Source organism: Pongo pygmaeus, chromosome 4, assembly GCF_028885625.2.
Source record: "Pongo pygmaeus isolate AG05252 chromosome 4, NHGRI_mPonPyg2-v2.0_pri, whole genome shotgun sequence".
NCBI lineage: Eukaryota > Metazoa > Chordata > Mammalia > Primates > Hominidae > Pongo > Pongo pygmaeus.
In genome coordinates, this window is record NC_072377.2 from 60,922,902 (window position 1) to 60,940,624 (window position 17,723).

Sequence of the window (17,723 nt, forward strand, 5' to 3'; positions counted from 1 at the left end):
TTCCAGCCCTCTCAAAATGCTTCTAATTGCTTAGGAATGAGGAAGAGGATGACCGGGCGCAGTTTCAAAATCATTCCTCTTTAGTTCATGAAGCTCTAGGTCCGACGGGAGGCCAGAGTTCAGTCACCCCTAGGGTTGCCTCATGATCTTGTGTGGGATGAACAGCAATGAACCAGGCCAAATCTACTTTTTTGTCATAGAGTAGTAGTTTCCCATTATGATGGTTGAAAGTCATTCTACACTCAACCTACTCAATGCCACTCAAGAACAGAGGTAGCCTTGTAAAAAAATCTTGGGAGGCAAAGCAGCTGGGCCTGAGACAGCTCTCTGTAAAGTGGGACAGTCACCATTCCATAGACAGTTTTCAGCTTATCTACTAACTGATCACCACGTTATTTTGGTCTGACTTCTTGCAAAGAAGTGTACCATAGCATACTTAGGGGGAAATCTGATTAAGATGCAAAGGCTATGGTGCACAGCCTCCAATAAGACTTTTCCCCACCGCTTCTCTGTTCTCACGGCACTATATACATATCTCAAATACAGCAACTATTCCACTGTATTGTGACAGTCATTAATTTTTATTATAAAAGTAAACCATGTGCATGATATAAAGAATTTCAAGTGGAGATAAAATGTCCCTTGATATCCCTAAAATAGCAAGGTTAATAGTTCTTGCATCATGCTGGTATTTTAATTTTTCTCTAAATGTGTCTGTACCACAAGACTCTGGGATTCTGAGGAGAGAGACCACGTCTTTTTCTTCTTTGTATCCCCAATACCCAGGACCACACCTGGTACATAGGAGGAACTTGGTAAATGTAGATAAAGAATAATAGCCACACTGGCTTTATTAAGTGCTTGTAGGTGCCAGGCTCTATTGCTAAGCACGTTACAAGTGTCATCTCATTTAATCCTCATTGCAACCTTTTAATGTAGATACTGTCATTTTCTTCATTTTACAGATGTAAACTAAGTGCAGCAAGGTTACAAAACTCGTTTGTGGCTGCAAAGTGAGTATCTGGTGAAACCAATATTCAAATCAAGATCTTTTGAGTTCCAAATTGCAGGTCCTTAGCTACTATGATGGAGAGCTGACCAGTCTCCAATGCAATTGTGTCATAGTTAATAAACAATAATAATAAAAAAAAAGAGAGGTAACAAGTTATGAGTAACAACTATACAACAGAACACATACAGGGATGCTTCCATTTTGAGATACTAAAATCAGAAAAGTTTTATTTCACAGTACTCCAACATACCTTAAGTAAAAGTGGCTCAGGAGCTGCATATGTGTTTTCATCTGAATACTCCAATGAAGAGAAATTATGCTTTTATTATAAAAGCAGCTGAGGTTTAGCATGACGCTGGGAAACATGTCACTTATGAACAGTATACACATATGTGGGCTTTGCTATTCTCTGGCTCAAACACAAGCCATTACTGTATTAGGCCTAAAGATATAGCCTATTTAATGCAACAGCCCAGAAAGCCCATTTAATGGAACAGGATAGAAAAAAGCTATTATTTAGAAAATGAGGCTCAAAGTAAAAAATATATTTAAAAAGAGACACAAGTGACAATATAAACTGGTAATTATGTCAAGAAGCCTATACATTAATAAGGTAACTGATTCTGTCTTGTGAATAAGAAATGGCTGGCAGGGTTGACGGTAGAAAACTAAAGACAGGTAGAATGCCAAGTCAGAATTAAAACTGGATCTACAACAGGCCCAGAAGTGGGTTTGGGAACACATTCTGTTTGTCAGACATGGTTTATTATTTGTTCCACGTACCGTTCAAAGTGAAAATACTATCCAGTGGAGCATTTACTAACAAAAATGACAGAAACTGACCACACAGACTGACCCCAAACATTTACATAACTTCTCCTGGTATATAGCCAAGTAAACCACAGATTCATATGAAGAAGGAAAAAGTAAATAACAAATCACGATACGAGGCATTTCAAATCGTTTTAAAGAACAAAGCAGGGTAATACAACTAAATACAGACAAAACAAAACTAAACAAAAGAAGCACTTAGAGGTTCTGATTCAAATACAATGAGGAAATATCAAGAGGTCAATCCACACAACCAGGAGGGTTATAGGGACTACATATTCTGGTGATAAACTAGTTGGATGGTCTTCAGCTCCCTAATCCCCCTTTTTTGGTAAGATACAACAAAAGAATAGAAATGATGGCCGGGTGTGGTGGTTCATGCCTGTTATCCCAACACTTTGGGAGGCCGAGGCGGGCGGATCACCTGAGGTTGGGAATTCAAGACTAGGCTGACCAACATGGAAAAACCCCATTTCTACTAAAAATAGAAAAGTAGCCGGACGTGGTGGCACATGCCTGTTATCCCAGCTACTTGGGAGGCTGAGGCAGGAGAACTGCTTGAACCGGGAAGGCGGAGGTTGCAGTGAGCCAAGATGGTGCCACTGCACTCCAGCCTGAGCAACAAGAACGAAACTCTGTCTAAAAAAAAAAAAAAAAAAAAAAAAGGAATAGAAATGATATCCCATTTACACATATAACAAATTATATTTCATGGAAAAAAAACTGTATGAAATGAAGTTGAACTTGGAAAACCTGGAAAATTTGATCACTACACCTATTTAGGAGTTTGTTTCTTTCTTTGCAAATGTCTTTAGTTCCAAGTCCAGCTATAGTTTATACAGAAGAGGAGGCCTTTTCTATTCTTTTGTCTTTTCTATTTTCGAACTTTTGTTTACTGAGCTTGGAATGATCCAGTATCCACATTATGAATTCACAGTCCCTGGCAAGCTTTACATTTTCTGACTTTAACCTCAAGAAAATATTATGCCACGATATTAACAGGACTTCTTTCAAAGTACTTACTGAAACTTGCTGAAAGGTATAATCATTAAATAAATGAAATGACAAAAAGTTTTTCTCAAAATATAGTACCCATTTAGGTTGATTTTTGCTATTTCAGTATAATCAAAAAGAGAGTATATATATTTACATATAGTCAAAGTGTTTAGAATGTTGCTGGCACATAGTGCTTCATAAATGTTAGCTTTATCGTTAGTAATTATTAATATTTTAAGAAGTTAACATGAAGTACAACTAGTTTTTTGAAAGGTAGACCATCACTTTATAACCCAATTTCAATTAAGACAGTAAAAAAAAAAAAATCAAAAAAAAAAAAAACATCCATTTAAACCTTTGCTTTTTTTTTTTTTTTTTGAGATGGAGTCTCGCTCTGTCGCCCAAGCTGGAGGGCAGTGGTGTGATCTCAGCTCACTGCAACCTCTGCCTCCTGGGTTCAAGTGATTCTCCTGTCTCAGCCTCCCAAGTAGCTGGGATTGCAGAGGCCCACCACCACGCTCAGCTAATTTTTATATTTTTAGTAGAGACGGGGTTTTGCCATGTGGGCCAGGCTGGTCTCAAACTCCTGACTTCAGGTGATCCAACCACCTCAGCCTCCCAAAGTGCTGGAATTACAGGTGTGAGCTACCATGCCCAGCCATTTAAACCTTTGCTTTTCAGCCTTTGTTTTAAAAATAGTTTCCACAAGTGACAAAAGGTGAATCAAATTGTATTAGCTGAACCTAACATAATAGTTCTACAAAGCCCTAGTCCTAATACTAAGTGGAAAGAACTCATTTTATGGTACTTACATATGAAATACGGATTTCAAGGCCCACTGAGTGTCCTACTAAGAAAGGCAAAGACATGTCCTCAGTCTTTGGGAGACCATGAACTAAGAATGCCCATCTCAATCCAGTCCTGAGCTTCTCACAATGGGGCCTATACACCTCCAGATAAACTGGTGTGACTTTCCAGAAAAGCAATTCAACTTGAGAATTTTGGCGAGTGAAAAGTTAAGCACAGACAGTCCTCACTTTGTAGGGTAGTATGAGATTATAAAAATTACTATGTGACCTGAAACTGTGCAAAGTGATCACAATAATCAATGGGAAAAATTATAATTGTTCTAAGATCTTTAACAATTGTCAAAATATTAAATACTCTGTCAATTATAAATGTATAGGGAAATGAAGAAGAAGTAAAATATGTATATATATTTTTGAGACAGAGTTTCACTCTTGTTGCCCAGGCTGGAGTGCAACAGCGCGATCTCGGCTCACCGCAACCTCTGCCTCCCAGTTTCAAGCGATTCTCCTGCCTCAGCCTCCCTAGTAGCTGGGATTACAGGCATGTGCCACCATGCCCAGCTAATTTTTTTTGTATTTTTAGTAGAGATGGGGTTTCTCCATGTTGGTCAGGCTGGTCTCGAACTCCCAACCTCAGGTGATACACCCACCTCGGCCTCCCAAAGTGCTGGGATTACAGGCATGAGCCACCGCACCCAGCCAACATTTTTTAAAGTACATTTCAATGTCAAAAATATTGAGCTTAAAATATTTTATTTTTTGGTAAAAACGTACCAAGAGTAGTCTGAACTATGTTTGCCTCCTTCTTCTCATTGTATAACTTAACAATATGGAGTAGGCATCTTTTCCATGCCTTGGTGAACTGCCATACTCCTTTATCCTTACTGTGCACCAGCTTCTAACATTTCATCTTTTGTGCTTTCAATGTTGTGAGACATCTCTGAGAATTCGATTAATGTGAAGTTTTCTGACAATGTCAATTCCTCTGGGATATCTTCATTCTTGTAATCATAACCACTTTCCAAATGCATGTTGATAAGCCCACCTTCCTTAAGTTTCTCTACCTGCATATCTGGAGTCTCTTGTATGGCAGCAGTGTCATTTCCACAGTTGGCTATTTCTTTTATAACTCTCTATATAGAGTTCAATTCAAATTTCACTTCTTGCATTATTGTTTTGTTTCATTGTAGCACTTTCACTTTGTTTGACAATTCCCCATTCAAGTATCCATTTTTTGTAAAATATCATGTCAGTTTATCACTGGGAGACAAGGAGTTAACACAACTATCTGCTTTGCAGACTGTACAGCGAAAAACATACACAGTGACCAGTCATTGACAGACTTTGAAAGAAGTTATGTGATTGGTTACTAATTATCACGTGCACTTGTTATTTATGTAGTGCTTTGTGAAGTGAGGGCTAGCAGCTACTACTTTACAAGTACTATTAGTTCAAATTCTTTGGTAACTGAGATTTGAACAAATGTTGGGAGGAACTGATGTAATTTAACTAAACCAGATTAATGAAACTAGTGCATGTAAGAACCATGCAACATGAGAACTGCCTGTAATTTAACTTATTTTGAGCCCCTCCCCTTCCCCTTTCCCTTCCTCGTTTCTTTTTTGAGACGGAGTCTCACTCTGTCACCCAGGCTGGAGTACAGTGGTGCGATCTCAGTTCACCACAACCTCCACCTCCCAGGTTCAAGTGATTCTCCTGCCTCAGCCTCCCGAGTAGTAGGGACTACAGGCACGTGCCACCACACCCGGCTAATTTTTTGTATTTTTAGTAGAGACAGGGTTTCACTGTGTTAGCCAGGAAGGTCTCGATCTCCTGACCTTGTGATCCGCCCGCCTCGGCTTCCCAAAGTGTTGGGATTATAGGCGTGAGCCACCATGCCCAGCCTGAGACTGTTTTCTAGTAATACAAACAAATAATGAGCATGATAAAAATATGTGTAAATGTTTAAGATAAAACATGACACTTCAATAAGATTGTGTTTGTCTTCCCTAGATTCCTAGGTACATGAGGTTGTTCTGTTATTAGGGAGACTTTGGTGGTAAAGTTTGAGAAGCACAGCCTTATGGATAGGATCATCCAATACATGAGAATTCTACTTAACAAAATGAGTTTCTAGGGCACTTGGGCTAACTTGGCTTACAAGAACAGACTGTAAATATCAGGAAAGAAAGGGTAAGAGGGGTAAAAATACTAAAAATTTCCAGCCTCTATTGTATGTTAGATCATGTTAACATCACAACCCTGATAGGTAGCTATAATTTTTACATATGACAAAAATGGAATTTGAGATAAGTTCACCAAGACAGGAAGTATGAAAAATCCAGATTGACTCAAGTCCAACTCCATTTACAGGTAACATGCTACATGTATTGTCAGTAAAGATGAAGATGGAAAAGCTTAATTTCTATTTTTGCTCTAGAGGGCTTACTTCCTCTACTTAGAAAGGTTTTTGCCTCCTTAATGACTGCCAAACATTACCCCTTACTCAAAGCCTTCTCAGAATCTCCAGGCAAAGCAAATCCTTCCTTCTTTAGCATTTCAGTAACAACTGTATAGACCTCTATTAGAACTTCATTATGACTTTTGTTTACAAGGTCAGAAACTGTTAAATTGAGCACAAAATCTGCAGACAAGCCAACAAGTAACTGGTTAACTTCTGTTTGCCTTGGTTTTACTTTGCTTTACTTTTTCTATCGTCTAAGGTAGAAAGTTAGGTTTTTGAGATCTTCATTTTTAGTGTAGGTGTTTACAGCTATACATTTCCCTGTAAGCAGTGCTTTAAGTAAACTCAAAGTAGTTCTAATTTTTCTTGTGATTTTTTCTTTGACCCATTGGTTATTTAAGAGTATGCTGTTCAATTTCCACAATTTTTGAATTGCCCAAATTTCTTTCTGTTATTGGTTTGTATCTTCACTCCATTATGGTTAGAGAACATACTCTGTATGACTTAAATCCTTTCAAATTTATTGAGAATTGTTTTATGACCCAGCATATGGTCTATCTGGGAAAATGTTCTTATGTATTTAAGAAGAATGTACATTCCGCAGTTGAGAGAAAACTTTATAAATATATATTAGATTAAGTAGGTTGACAGTGTTTTTCATGCTTCCTCTATCCTTACTGATTTTCATCTATTTGTTCTATCAATTACTTGAAGGAGGGTGATAAAATGTCCAATTATAATTGTGGATTTGTCTACTTCTCTTTTCAGTTTTGCAATTGTTAATACATTTATTTTGAAGCTCTGTCACTGGGTGCATATACATTTAGGATTATTATGTCTTCTTGATGAACTGATCCCTATAGATCATTATGTAAAGTTCCTCTTTATCTCTGGCAATACTCCCAGCTCTAAAGTCTATTTCATCTGATATTAATTTGGCCACTCCAGCTTTCTTATGTTTAATATTTGCATGGTATATCTTTATGTTTAATATAAATTCCTTGTAGACAACATATAGTTAGGCTTTGTTTTTTAACAAGTCTGAAAATCTCTTTTATTTATTTATTTATTTATTTATTTATTTATTTGAGATGGAGTGTTGCTCTGTTGCCCAGGCTGGAGTGCAGTGACACGATCTCTGCTCACTGCAACCTCCACCCCTTGGGTTCAAGTAATTCTCCCACCTCGGCCTCCTGAGTAGCTGGGATGACAGGTGTGCACCACCATGCCTGGCTAATTTTTGTATTTTTAGTAGAGACAGGGTTTCACCATGTTGGCCAGGCTGGTCTCAAACACCTGGCCTCAAGTTATCCACCTGCCTCAGCCTCTCAAAGTGGTGGGATTATAGGTGTGAGCCACCGCACCCGGCCTCTTTTAATCTTTTAACTGCAGTGTCTTTTAATGTAATTATCAATACAATGGGTTTAAATCTACTATGTTGCTATTTGTTTTCTATTTGTCACATCTATTCTTTGGTCCCTTTTCCATGGCTTTTGGATCAGTTGCGTTTTTTGTTTGTTTGTTTTTGTGAGATGGAGTCTGGATCTGTTGCCCAGGCTGAAGTGCAGTGGTGATCTTGGCTCACTGCAACCTCCGCCTCCCGGTTCAAGCAATTCTCTGCCTCAGCTTCCTGAGTTGCTGGGATTACAGGCGCCCAACACCATGCCCGACTAATTTTTGTATTTTTAGTAGAGAGGGGGTTTCACCATCTTGGCCAGGCTGGTCTTGAACTCTTGACCTCGTGATCCACCCGCCTTGGCCTCCTGAAGTGCTGGGATTACAGGCGTGAGCCACCGTGCCCAGCTGCATTTATTTTTTAAGATGGGGTTTTGCTCTGTTGACCAGGCTAGAGTGCAGTGGCATGAACACAGTTCACCACAGCCTTGGCTTCCTGGGCTTAAGCAATCCTGCTGCCTCAGCCTCCCAAGTAGCTGGGACTATAGGCATGTGCTACCAAACCAGGCTAATTTTTTTTGTAGAGACAGGGTCTAACCATGTTGCCCAGGCTGGTCTCGAATTCCTGGGCTCAAGTGATCTTCCTGCCTCGGACTCCCAAAGTGCTGGTATTACAGGCCTGAGCCACCACGCCCAGGTATCTTTAAAAGATTTTACCACCATTAATGGCTTATTAGCCACACCTCTATTTTTTCAGTGGTTGGTTGCTCTATGGCAGGCACCGGCAAACTATGACTCATGGGCCAAATCTTGTCTGATGTCTGTTTTTGTAAACAGTTTCATTGAAACAATGCCATCACCCATTTGTTTATGTATTATCTATGGCTGCTTTCATAACATAACAGCAGAGTTGGGTAGCTGCAACAAAAACCATAAGGCCTACAAGGCCTGAAATATTTATCATCTGAACTTTTACAGAAAAATTTGCTGACGACTGCTCTATGGTTTAAGTTTAAAAATTAAGATCTGGTAACAAAATTGCCTAATTGTACTCCAAATATAAAGTGCCTCAAATACTGACTTAAAAAATTTATCCTCAGGAGATACAAAAGTCAATTCCAAAGATAATTACTCACATTGTTTTCTTGTTTCTTATTGTTCTTCAAGAGTGTGATGATACAATTATGAATAAAAAAAGCAAGGGTAAGCACTCCAGTCAGCTGTGGAAACTGAAATCTTATCTCTAGGAGAAAAATAAAAACAAGAACATTAAAACTGACAATTAGAAAATGAGTATTGGTAGCCAAAAGTTGACTACTAAAAATCAGTTGTCACTGTTTTATCCAGGGAATAACAATATTAAAATGTCTTTACAAAGTTCCTCAAGGCCAGCATTATACTTGGACAAAGCACTCAAAAGGGGGAAAAAAAGTATGCTCTGCTGAGTGTGGTGGCTCACACCTGTAATCCTAACATTTTGGGAGGCCAAGGTGGGTGGATCACCTGAGGTAAGGAGTTTGAGACCAGCCTGGCCAACATGGCGAAACCTTGTCTCTACTAAAAATACAAAAATTAGCGTGGTGGCGGAAGCCTGTAATCCCAGCTACTTGGGAGGCTGAGGTAGGGGAATCGCTTGAACCTAGAAGGCAGAGGTTGTAGTAAGCCGAGATCGCGCCATTGCACTGCAGCCTGGGTGAAAGAGCGAGATTCCATCTCAAAAAAAAAAGTATATTCTGTGCAGGCGCTTTATATCAATTATTCCTATTTGAGGTCGTACAGTTGGTATGGAGAAGGGCAGGATTCAAATTTAGGGTCTGTCTGACTTTAAAGTCCTTCGTTTTTTTAATACCTGAATTTGCCAGAAAAGTACCTCTAGAAAAGGAATTATGAAAGGGCGAACTGGTCATTTAATATTCTTCACTGACAAATCTAAAAAACATTATTTAAAAATATTAGAAATAAATGTCCACCTACAGGGGATTCATTAAATTGAGATATAGTTGTTCAGTGGTATATGGTATCACAAATTATGTTGTAGAGGCAGTTTCTTTTTTTCCCTATGATTGAAATAGCATACATACTGTGATTTTACTTTTTATTGTTTTATTTTTTTTGAGATAGGGTCTCACTCTGTCACCCAGGCTGGAATGCAGTGGCACAAACACAGCTGACTACAGCCCCAACTTTCTGGGCTCAAGTGATATTCCTATCTCAGCTTCCCTGGTAGCTAGGATTATAGGTGCATGCCACCACACCCAGCTAAGTTTAAAAGAATTATTTTTTTGTAGAAACAGGGCCTCACCATGTTGTCCAGGCTGGTCTTGAACTCCTGGGCTCAAGTAATCCTCCCACCACAGCCTCCCAAAGTGCTGGGATTACAGGCATGAGCCATTGTGCCCGGCCTACTTTTATTTTTAAAATATATGTGTGTATATAGATGTGTGTATGCAAAGAAAAAAGACTGGTGAGGGGGTATCCACAAAAATATAAATAGTGGTTATGTCAGGTTATGCAATTTATTTTAAATTAACCACTTACCTATAATCTCTAAATGTTCTGCAATAAACACAAAGCTACTTTAAAGTGAGAATAAAATAACATTGCAAAAGCACTGCCAATTTCTGTTTTGACTGCTAATAGAAGGAAAAAAAAATGATTTTATGTAGAATAAAACCATGATTTACTTGAAAATACTGCTGGTCTAGCCAAACCCATCTCAGGGGATTCCTTAGTGTAAAAAGTAGAAATGTATAAAAAGTCCACTGACTCTGCTATATTATTTTAGGAAAAGAAAACAATTAAGAATCAAGCACTAGCTCTAAAATAAAATAAATAAATCTAAATAAAATAAGATCTATTAGTTTTCAACACGTTCTTTTCAATTTAGCCGAATTTCCTGTCTCTCAGAGTAATCAATTCTATTACTTAGTTAAGATACCCTGTAAAGCAATTTGTTAGCTAATCCTTTTCTATCTTTTCTAATTAAGGCAAGTAACATCACTGTTAGGTTTCTAACTTGTCATATTACAGTGGGTAAATAGTCAGCTTTTTCCCATTAACTAACAAAAGCTATCTTTTTGAGAAAATTTCTTGAAAACCTGAGATTCTTTTTAACAGCACTATTGAAATAAAATTCATGTTTCACCTACTTAAAGTGTACAACTAGTTTTTAATTGAATAGTATATTCACAGAGTTGTACAACCATAACCACAGCACTTCATTCCTTTTCTATTGCCAAATAACATCCCATTGTACAGATATACCACATTTTGGCCGGGTGTGGTGGCTCACGCCTATAATCCCAGCACTTTGGGAGGCTGAGGCAGGCGGATCACCTGAGGTCAGGAGTTTAAGACCAGCCCGGCCAACATGGTGAAACCCTGTCTCTACTAAAAATACAAAATTAGCCAGGCATGGTGGTGCGTGCCTGTAATCCCAGCTACTCAGGAGGCTGAGGCAGGAGAATCACTTGAACCTGGGAGGGGGAAGTTGCAGGGAGTTGAGACTGCACCACTGCACTCGAGCCTGGGTGACAGAGTGAGACTCTGTCTCAAAAGAAAAAAGAAAGATATACCACATTTTATTTATCCATTTGTTAGTGATAGACATTGGGCTGTTTCTATTTTTGGCTATTATGAATAATGCTGCTATAAACATGCATGTACAAGTTTTTGTGTGGAAAATACACTTTTTTAAAGAACATAGACATTTACACCATGATTATTACATAATACATTAAATAATAGACTCCTTCACAAAATGGTTTTAAAGAAGCTCCAAACTTCTCATCATTTTCAAACTGCTTACTTTATTCCTTTGAAAAGGCATATCAAGAAAGGATGTAAGCAGGAAGAAGATAATTGCATTATATGTATCTGAGAAAGGATTCATATTTGGAATGTGTAAAGAACTCCTATAAATCAGTATGAAAAAAACAGACAGTTAAATAGAAAAACAGAAGAAGCACTTCAGAAAAGATGAAATCCAAATGGCCAACAAACATATGAAAAGTTGCTAACTCCGCTGATCATTACAGAAATGCAAATTAAAACCACATTGTATCTTCCCAACAAAAAGATAAATGTTTGAGGTGATGGATATCCCAATTACCCTGATTTGAACACTACACATTGCATAGAGGTATTAAAATATCATATGTTCCCCTCAAATATGTACAACTATTATATGTCAATAAAAATTTTTAATTAAAAACCACAAAACCACAATGTAATAGCACATTATATACCCATCAGAAAGGCTAGATGAAAAACACAGAAAATGCAAGTATTAGTGCACTATAACTTAAATGAAGGGCCCTGGTTACCACTAACTGCAGGAAACCCAAAATAATCTCAATTGTAGTCCTGTTTTTAACTTAATAGCATTTATAAAAATGCTCAGCATAAAAAAAATCATTACTTGTTTTAGAATAGCATATGACAATGGTTAACTTAAGATCACATTATTATAATTTATTATTTTGCCAAAACAGCTCACCTGGTACAAAAAATTCTGTTGGTATAAACCAATGAAATTCCAAATGAAATCCCAAGCGAACAGCCTTAAAGGTGACAAGGAAAATCAAATAAAGGACAGATACTGTGCCTGTGAGGAAAAAATTCAGAAACCATTTATTATCTTTGTGTGTTTTACAGATTATTTTAAAATCAAGCATTGTTTCCATAGTCTCAGCAAAGTGTGGGAAACTGTTACCTGCATTGATTATCTCCACTAACACCCAGCTGGGATCTAAAGACTAGAAACAAGCAGAGGGAGTTACCAGAAAAAAAAACAAAAACACTCTATGTAGTAGGCCTAAGAAGAACCAGATGAGCTGGGCGTGGTGGCTCACACCTGTAATCCCAGCACTTTGGGAGGCTGAGGTGGGCAGACCACCTGAGGTCAGGAGTTCAAGACCAAACTGGCCAACATGGTGAAACTTCATCTCTACTAAAAATACAAAAGTTAGCCAGGTGTGGTGGCACACGCCTATAATCACAGCTACTTGGGAGGCTGAGACAGCAGAATCACTTGAATTCAGGAAGCAGAGTTTGCAGTGAGCCAAGATTGCACCACTGCACTCCAGCCTGGGCAACAGAGCGAGACTCCATCTCAAAGGAAAAAAAAAAAGAATAAGAAAAGAAGAATCAGATGAAGGTAGCTCATACATTGCTGAATGCAAACTGCTTCATTTACTTATGAGTTGAGTTTAAGCAGAAGATACAAGCAGAGAGTCCATTATAAAATTGTAGGATTACATAGGATTGAAAAAACAACATGAAACTTACTTTTATTCTTTGAATTGGAAGTGTTAGAGTCAGTCTGTCACAGTATTTAATGTGAGATGGTAAGAAGGTAAAGAAAGAAAAGCAGTGAATGTGGATCAAAAACATATTTGAGAAAGGTGAGAAGCCAAATACATGAACAATCCTGATCTAGTATCTAGATGAGATTTTGACTGGGTAGCACTACTTGCTAGACAGAGATTCCAGACTCTATTCTCAGGTATTATATACAGGGTAAAATGGGCATTCGGAATTTTTTAGTAGTGTAGAAAGTAGAAGATTATTCCTTTTAAGAAATTAAGTCTAGTCATTATGGAGTAGAGTCAGAAAATTCAGGAAGGCCTTAGATGCTAATTCCTCTAATGAATCTATGGTTTTAAGAGAAAGGGAAAGTACCAAGGAAAAGAACAAAAGCAGAATATCCTTAAGGAACTGAAGAATGAACAATCAACCTGGTTGGAAGTCTGGTGATTGTTGTGCCCAATTGAGCAAATCCTTCTATAAGTTTATATTCTTTTAAAAGATCTGTTTCACAGAAAAGTTGGCAAGCAAATCAGGAAACCATGAATGAGCGATATAAGCAGTACTGTGGGTTTGGAGATTAGCTGATTCAGAAAGGATGAAAACAGGACGCCAGAGCTTATATAACCACAACTCTTCATCTTCTGTGTGTCTAGGACAGCTTACAGTGAATCCTGTTCCTGAGGCAGACAGGCAAAGAGAAATAATTTCAACTTTTCCTTTGGTCTTCTGGAAACCTAGAAGCCACTGCCTTGTTCCTTGATATGATGGGTTATTTATTTATTTATTTGTTGAGACAGAGTTTTCGCTCTTGTTGCCCATGCTGGAGTGCAATGGCATGATCTCGGCTCACTGCAACCTCCGCCTCCTGGGTTTAAGCAATTCTCCTGCCTCAGCCTCCCGAGTAGCTGGGATTACAGGCATGCGCCACCATGCCTGGCTAATTTTGTATTTTTAGTAGAGACAGGGTTTCTCCATGTTGGTCAGTTTGGTCTCGAACTCCTGACCTCAGGTGATCCGCCTGCCTCAGCTTCCCAAAGTGCTGGGATTACAGGTGTGAGCCACTGCACCCGGCCTATCTATTTTATGCTCTAGACTGCCTGCCAGAAATCACATCCACAGGGAGGAAGTGAAATCGTATGGTTTATGCGGAGTTATCAATTCCTTAGGAATGATATCCTTGTCTTTGGTTAGCCAGATCTGAACTTTCACTGGGGGGTTCCTTTTGCCATCTTTTTTTTTTTTTTTTTTAAGACAGAGTCTCGTTCTGTCACCCAGGCTGGAGTGCAGTGGCATAATCTCGGCTCACTGCAACCTCCACCTCCCAGGTTCAAGCAATTCTCTGCCTCAGCCTCCCAAGTAGCTGGGATTACATGCACCAGCCACCACGCCCAGCTAATTTTTGTATTTTTAGTAGAGACAGGGTTTCACCATCTTGGCCAAGCTGGTCTTGAACTCCTGACCTCGTGATCCACCTGCCTCAGCCTCCCAAAGTGCTGGGAATACAGGCGTCAGCCACCACACCTGGCCCCTTTTGACATCTTAAGTGGAGTAAACATTCGTTTAGTGGTTTCTGAATAGCAGGGCTCACAGAAAGAGGTCTGTTCCTTGAAGAAGGCAATAGCGTTCTAAGAAAAAAAAGCACTGAGGAAGAGAGCAAAAGCAGAATAAACCTAAGAAGCCTGAGACAGAGAATGATTTCCCAGCTTCAAAGTCAGGTGACAATTCTGCATAATACTCTTAGAGACTGTAGGAAAAAACATTCTATAACTTTCCTTAGTAAGTTCTGTTTCCAACCGTTAGAATTGAGAATTCCTATAATATCCAATTTGGATCTCTCCTCCTGAAATTTTTGTCTATTTCGTCTAGTTGTAACCTCAGAGAAAATGAGGAAGAATTGTTCAGTAAGTTTAGAATGAGAAACCAAATAATTCATGTCTCAAAAAAAAAAAAAAACACAACAAAACCAAAAATGGTCATCTACACTTTTCTCCGTGCCAAACTCCATAAAAAAAATAGAAAAAATCAGGTTATCATAAGAATGAACAAATTGCTGGGCGTGCTGGCTCACAACTGTAATCCCAGCACTTTGGGAGGCCAAGGCAGGTCGATCACCTAAGGTCAGGGGTTTGAGACCAGCCTGGACAACATGGTGAAACCCCACCTCTACTAAAAATACAAAATTAGCCAGGTGTGGTGGTGCATACCTGTAATCCCAGCTACTTGGGAGACTGAGGCCAAGAATTGCTTGAATCCCGGAGGCAGAGGTTGCAGTGAGCCGAGATTGGGCCATTGCACTCCACCCGGGGCAACAAGAGTGAAACTCCGACTCAAAAAAAAAAACAAAACAAAAACGAATGAACAAATTGAACACAGATGAACAGGCTTGGAAGGTAACTCCCCACTCAGACCATATTTCCCTAGACTCCACCACGTATTCTATTACACAAAGTCGCCATAATTCAGTGCTACTACTTACCTAGGATATTAAATTTTGAAAAAAATGAAGGAGACTTGAAATTGAGCAGTGGAAGGAGGAGCCCTACAAGATAAAAGGGCACTGTCCTGGACTTATCCCACCACTTTTCAAACTGTTGGGCTCCTGTGTCATTGGCATAGAAAATCATAGAGCTGTTGTCAGGATGGCCTCCACTCCCGGCACTTGGACAAATCACTGCAATAGGAAAGCACCAGATTAGAGAAGATGACAAAAAACAAAACAAAACAAAACAAAACAAAACAAAACCAGAAAATGACTGCCTCTAGAGACAGACACTTGCTCTACCAACCTTAACTCTTCCTAGGAGCCTAAATTTCTCTTTTCCGGAAAAAATAGAGGGTTAATTTTAGGAATATTAGGACTCCTTCACCAAAAAATAAATAAGGGTGAGGGAATCTTTAAAATTTCTGAGATATTATCATTATTTTTATTTATTTATTTTTTGAGACAGAGTCTCGCTCTGTCGCCCACGCTGGAGTACAGTGGCGTGATCTCAGCTCACTGCAACCTCCGCCTCCTGGATTCAAGTGATTCTCTTGTCTCAGCCTCCCAAGTAGCTGGAACTACAGGCGCACATCACCATGCCCAGCTAATTTTTGTATTTTTAGTAGAGAGGGCATTTTGCCACGTTGGTCAGGCTGGTCTCAAACTCCTGACCTGAGGTGATCTACCCACCTTGGCTTCTCAAAGTGCTGGCATTACAGGCATGAGCTACTGCGCCCAGCCCTGAGATATTATCTTTAAACTCTACTGGAAACTATAAAAATATCCCACCAAATATCCCTTGGTTCCACTGCCAGAGAGAAAATACTGGGCTGGATGGTATTTGGTCTTATTTACACAATAATATAAAAAATATCATATAGAGTGACTGTTTATTACACTAATAATCCATAAAAAGGCCAAAGAGCAGATTTCTTTTAACAACAAACAAAATCTATGGGTTTGGAATAAAAAGCAAACAGTTGAAACAGTTGCCATGATATCATAATCACTGATAAAAATGCAAGAATCTTGAATCCCAATAATCCAAAATAATTCTGGAAGTTGATCACATTTGATAGAAGCCTAAGAGTCCAGATGGTATCCAGATGACTGGGAAATCAGTAAAATGTATGTTTCTTTTTTTTTTTTTTTTTTTGAGATGGAGTCTCGCTCTGTCGCCCAGGCTGGAGTGCAGTGGTACGATCTCGGCTCACTGCAACCTCTGCCTCCCGGGGTCAAGTGATTCTCCTACCTCAGCTTCCTGAGTAGCTAGGATTACAGGCACACACCACCACGCCCGGCTAATTTTTGTATTTTTAGTAGAGACAGGGTTTCACCATGCTGGCCAAGCTGGTCTCGAACTCTTGACCTCGTGATCTGCCCGCCTCGGCCTCCCAAAGTGCTGGGATTATAAGCCTGAGCCATCGCACTGGCCCTAAACGTATGTTTCTTAAATGCTGATCTACAAGTGGCAATTTCTTCTGTTATCAGACAGAGTACCAGCCATTCTCATTGTGTTTCTAATGTCACAATAGAGCTTTTGCTAATAATCAGCTTTTCATAAAGAACTCTTAATGCAGGTAGAAAATACTCATATTAAGTAACCCTTATGCTCATCATTTGTCAAAGAGAAAGAATATTCATTGTTAGTTCTATTTTTAATTTTATTCTCTATCCATTATTTGGCATGCCACAAAGCCAAACATTTAATTTTCTTTCTCCTTCTTAGTCAACATTTTAGTGTGCTTTTTTTCTTCTACACTCTGGACAGAAATTTTCTTGTGCTAATTATAGTGGTTAAAAGCACAGGCTATGACAGCTGGGCACAGTGGCTCATTCCTTTAATCCCAGCACTTTGGGAGGCTGAGGCAGGAGGATCACTTGAGGCCAGGAGTTTGAGACTACCCTAGAAAACATGGCAACCCTGTCTCTACAAGAATAACAAAATTTTGCTGGATGGGATGTAGTTGCAGCTACTCGGGAGGTGGAGGTGGGAGGATTGCTGAAACCCAGGAGTACCAGGTTGCAGTGAGCTATGATCATGCCACTATAGGCCAGCCTAGGCAACAGAGAGAGAGACCTTGTCTCAAAAAAAAAAAAAGAGCACAGGCTGCGGATGGAAGTTAACTGACTGAATAATGAATCCCAACTCTGCCACTTAATATTTAGGTGTCCTTGGATGAAATTAACTTCTATGTTCCCTGGTCTCTTCACCTGGAAAATGGAGTTGACAGTATCTACCATTTAAGATTGCTATAAAACATTTAATGCAATGCCTGCACACAGGCATTCAATAAATGTTAACATTCAATAAATGTTAGCTGTAATTTTTTTTTTGAGACAGGGTCTCACTCACTCAGGCTGGAGGGCAGTGGCGTCACTATGGCTCACCGTAGCCTCAACCCCTCAGGCTCAAGTGATCCT

The 17,723-nt window shown here is 39.1% G+C and overlaps 1 protein-coding gene across 10 annotated transcripts in view; it reads right to left on the reverse strand.

Moving 5' to 3' along the window:
• The window catches only part of SLC38A9 (solute carrier family 38 member 9), an 83,953-nt gene that overhangs the window by 11,041 nt on the left and 55,189 nt on the right, over positions 1-17,723 (reverse strand). For all 10 annotated transcript variants that reach the window (XR_008502605.2, XM_054487958.2, XM_054487959.2 and 7 more), the window contains 3 exons: positions 15,294-15,488; positions 12,006-12,113; positions 8,644-8,750 (listed from right to left, as the gene is read on the reverse strand). Coding sequence is in view for 9 of the 10 variants with exons in the window: in XM_054487958.2 (XP_054343933.1) it covers positions 8,644-8,750; positions 12,006-12,113; positions 15,294-15,488 (410 nt within the window). In the remaining variant the exon portion in view is untranslated. The remainder of the gene's footprint in view (positions 1-8,643; positions 8,751-12,005; positions 12,114-15,293; positions 15,489-17,723) is intronic.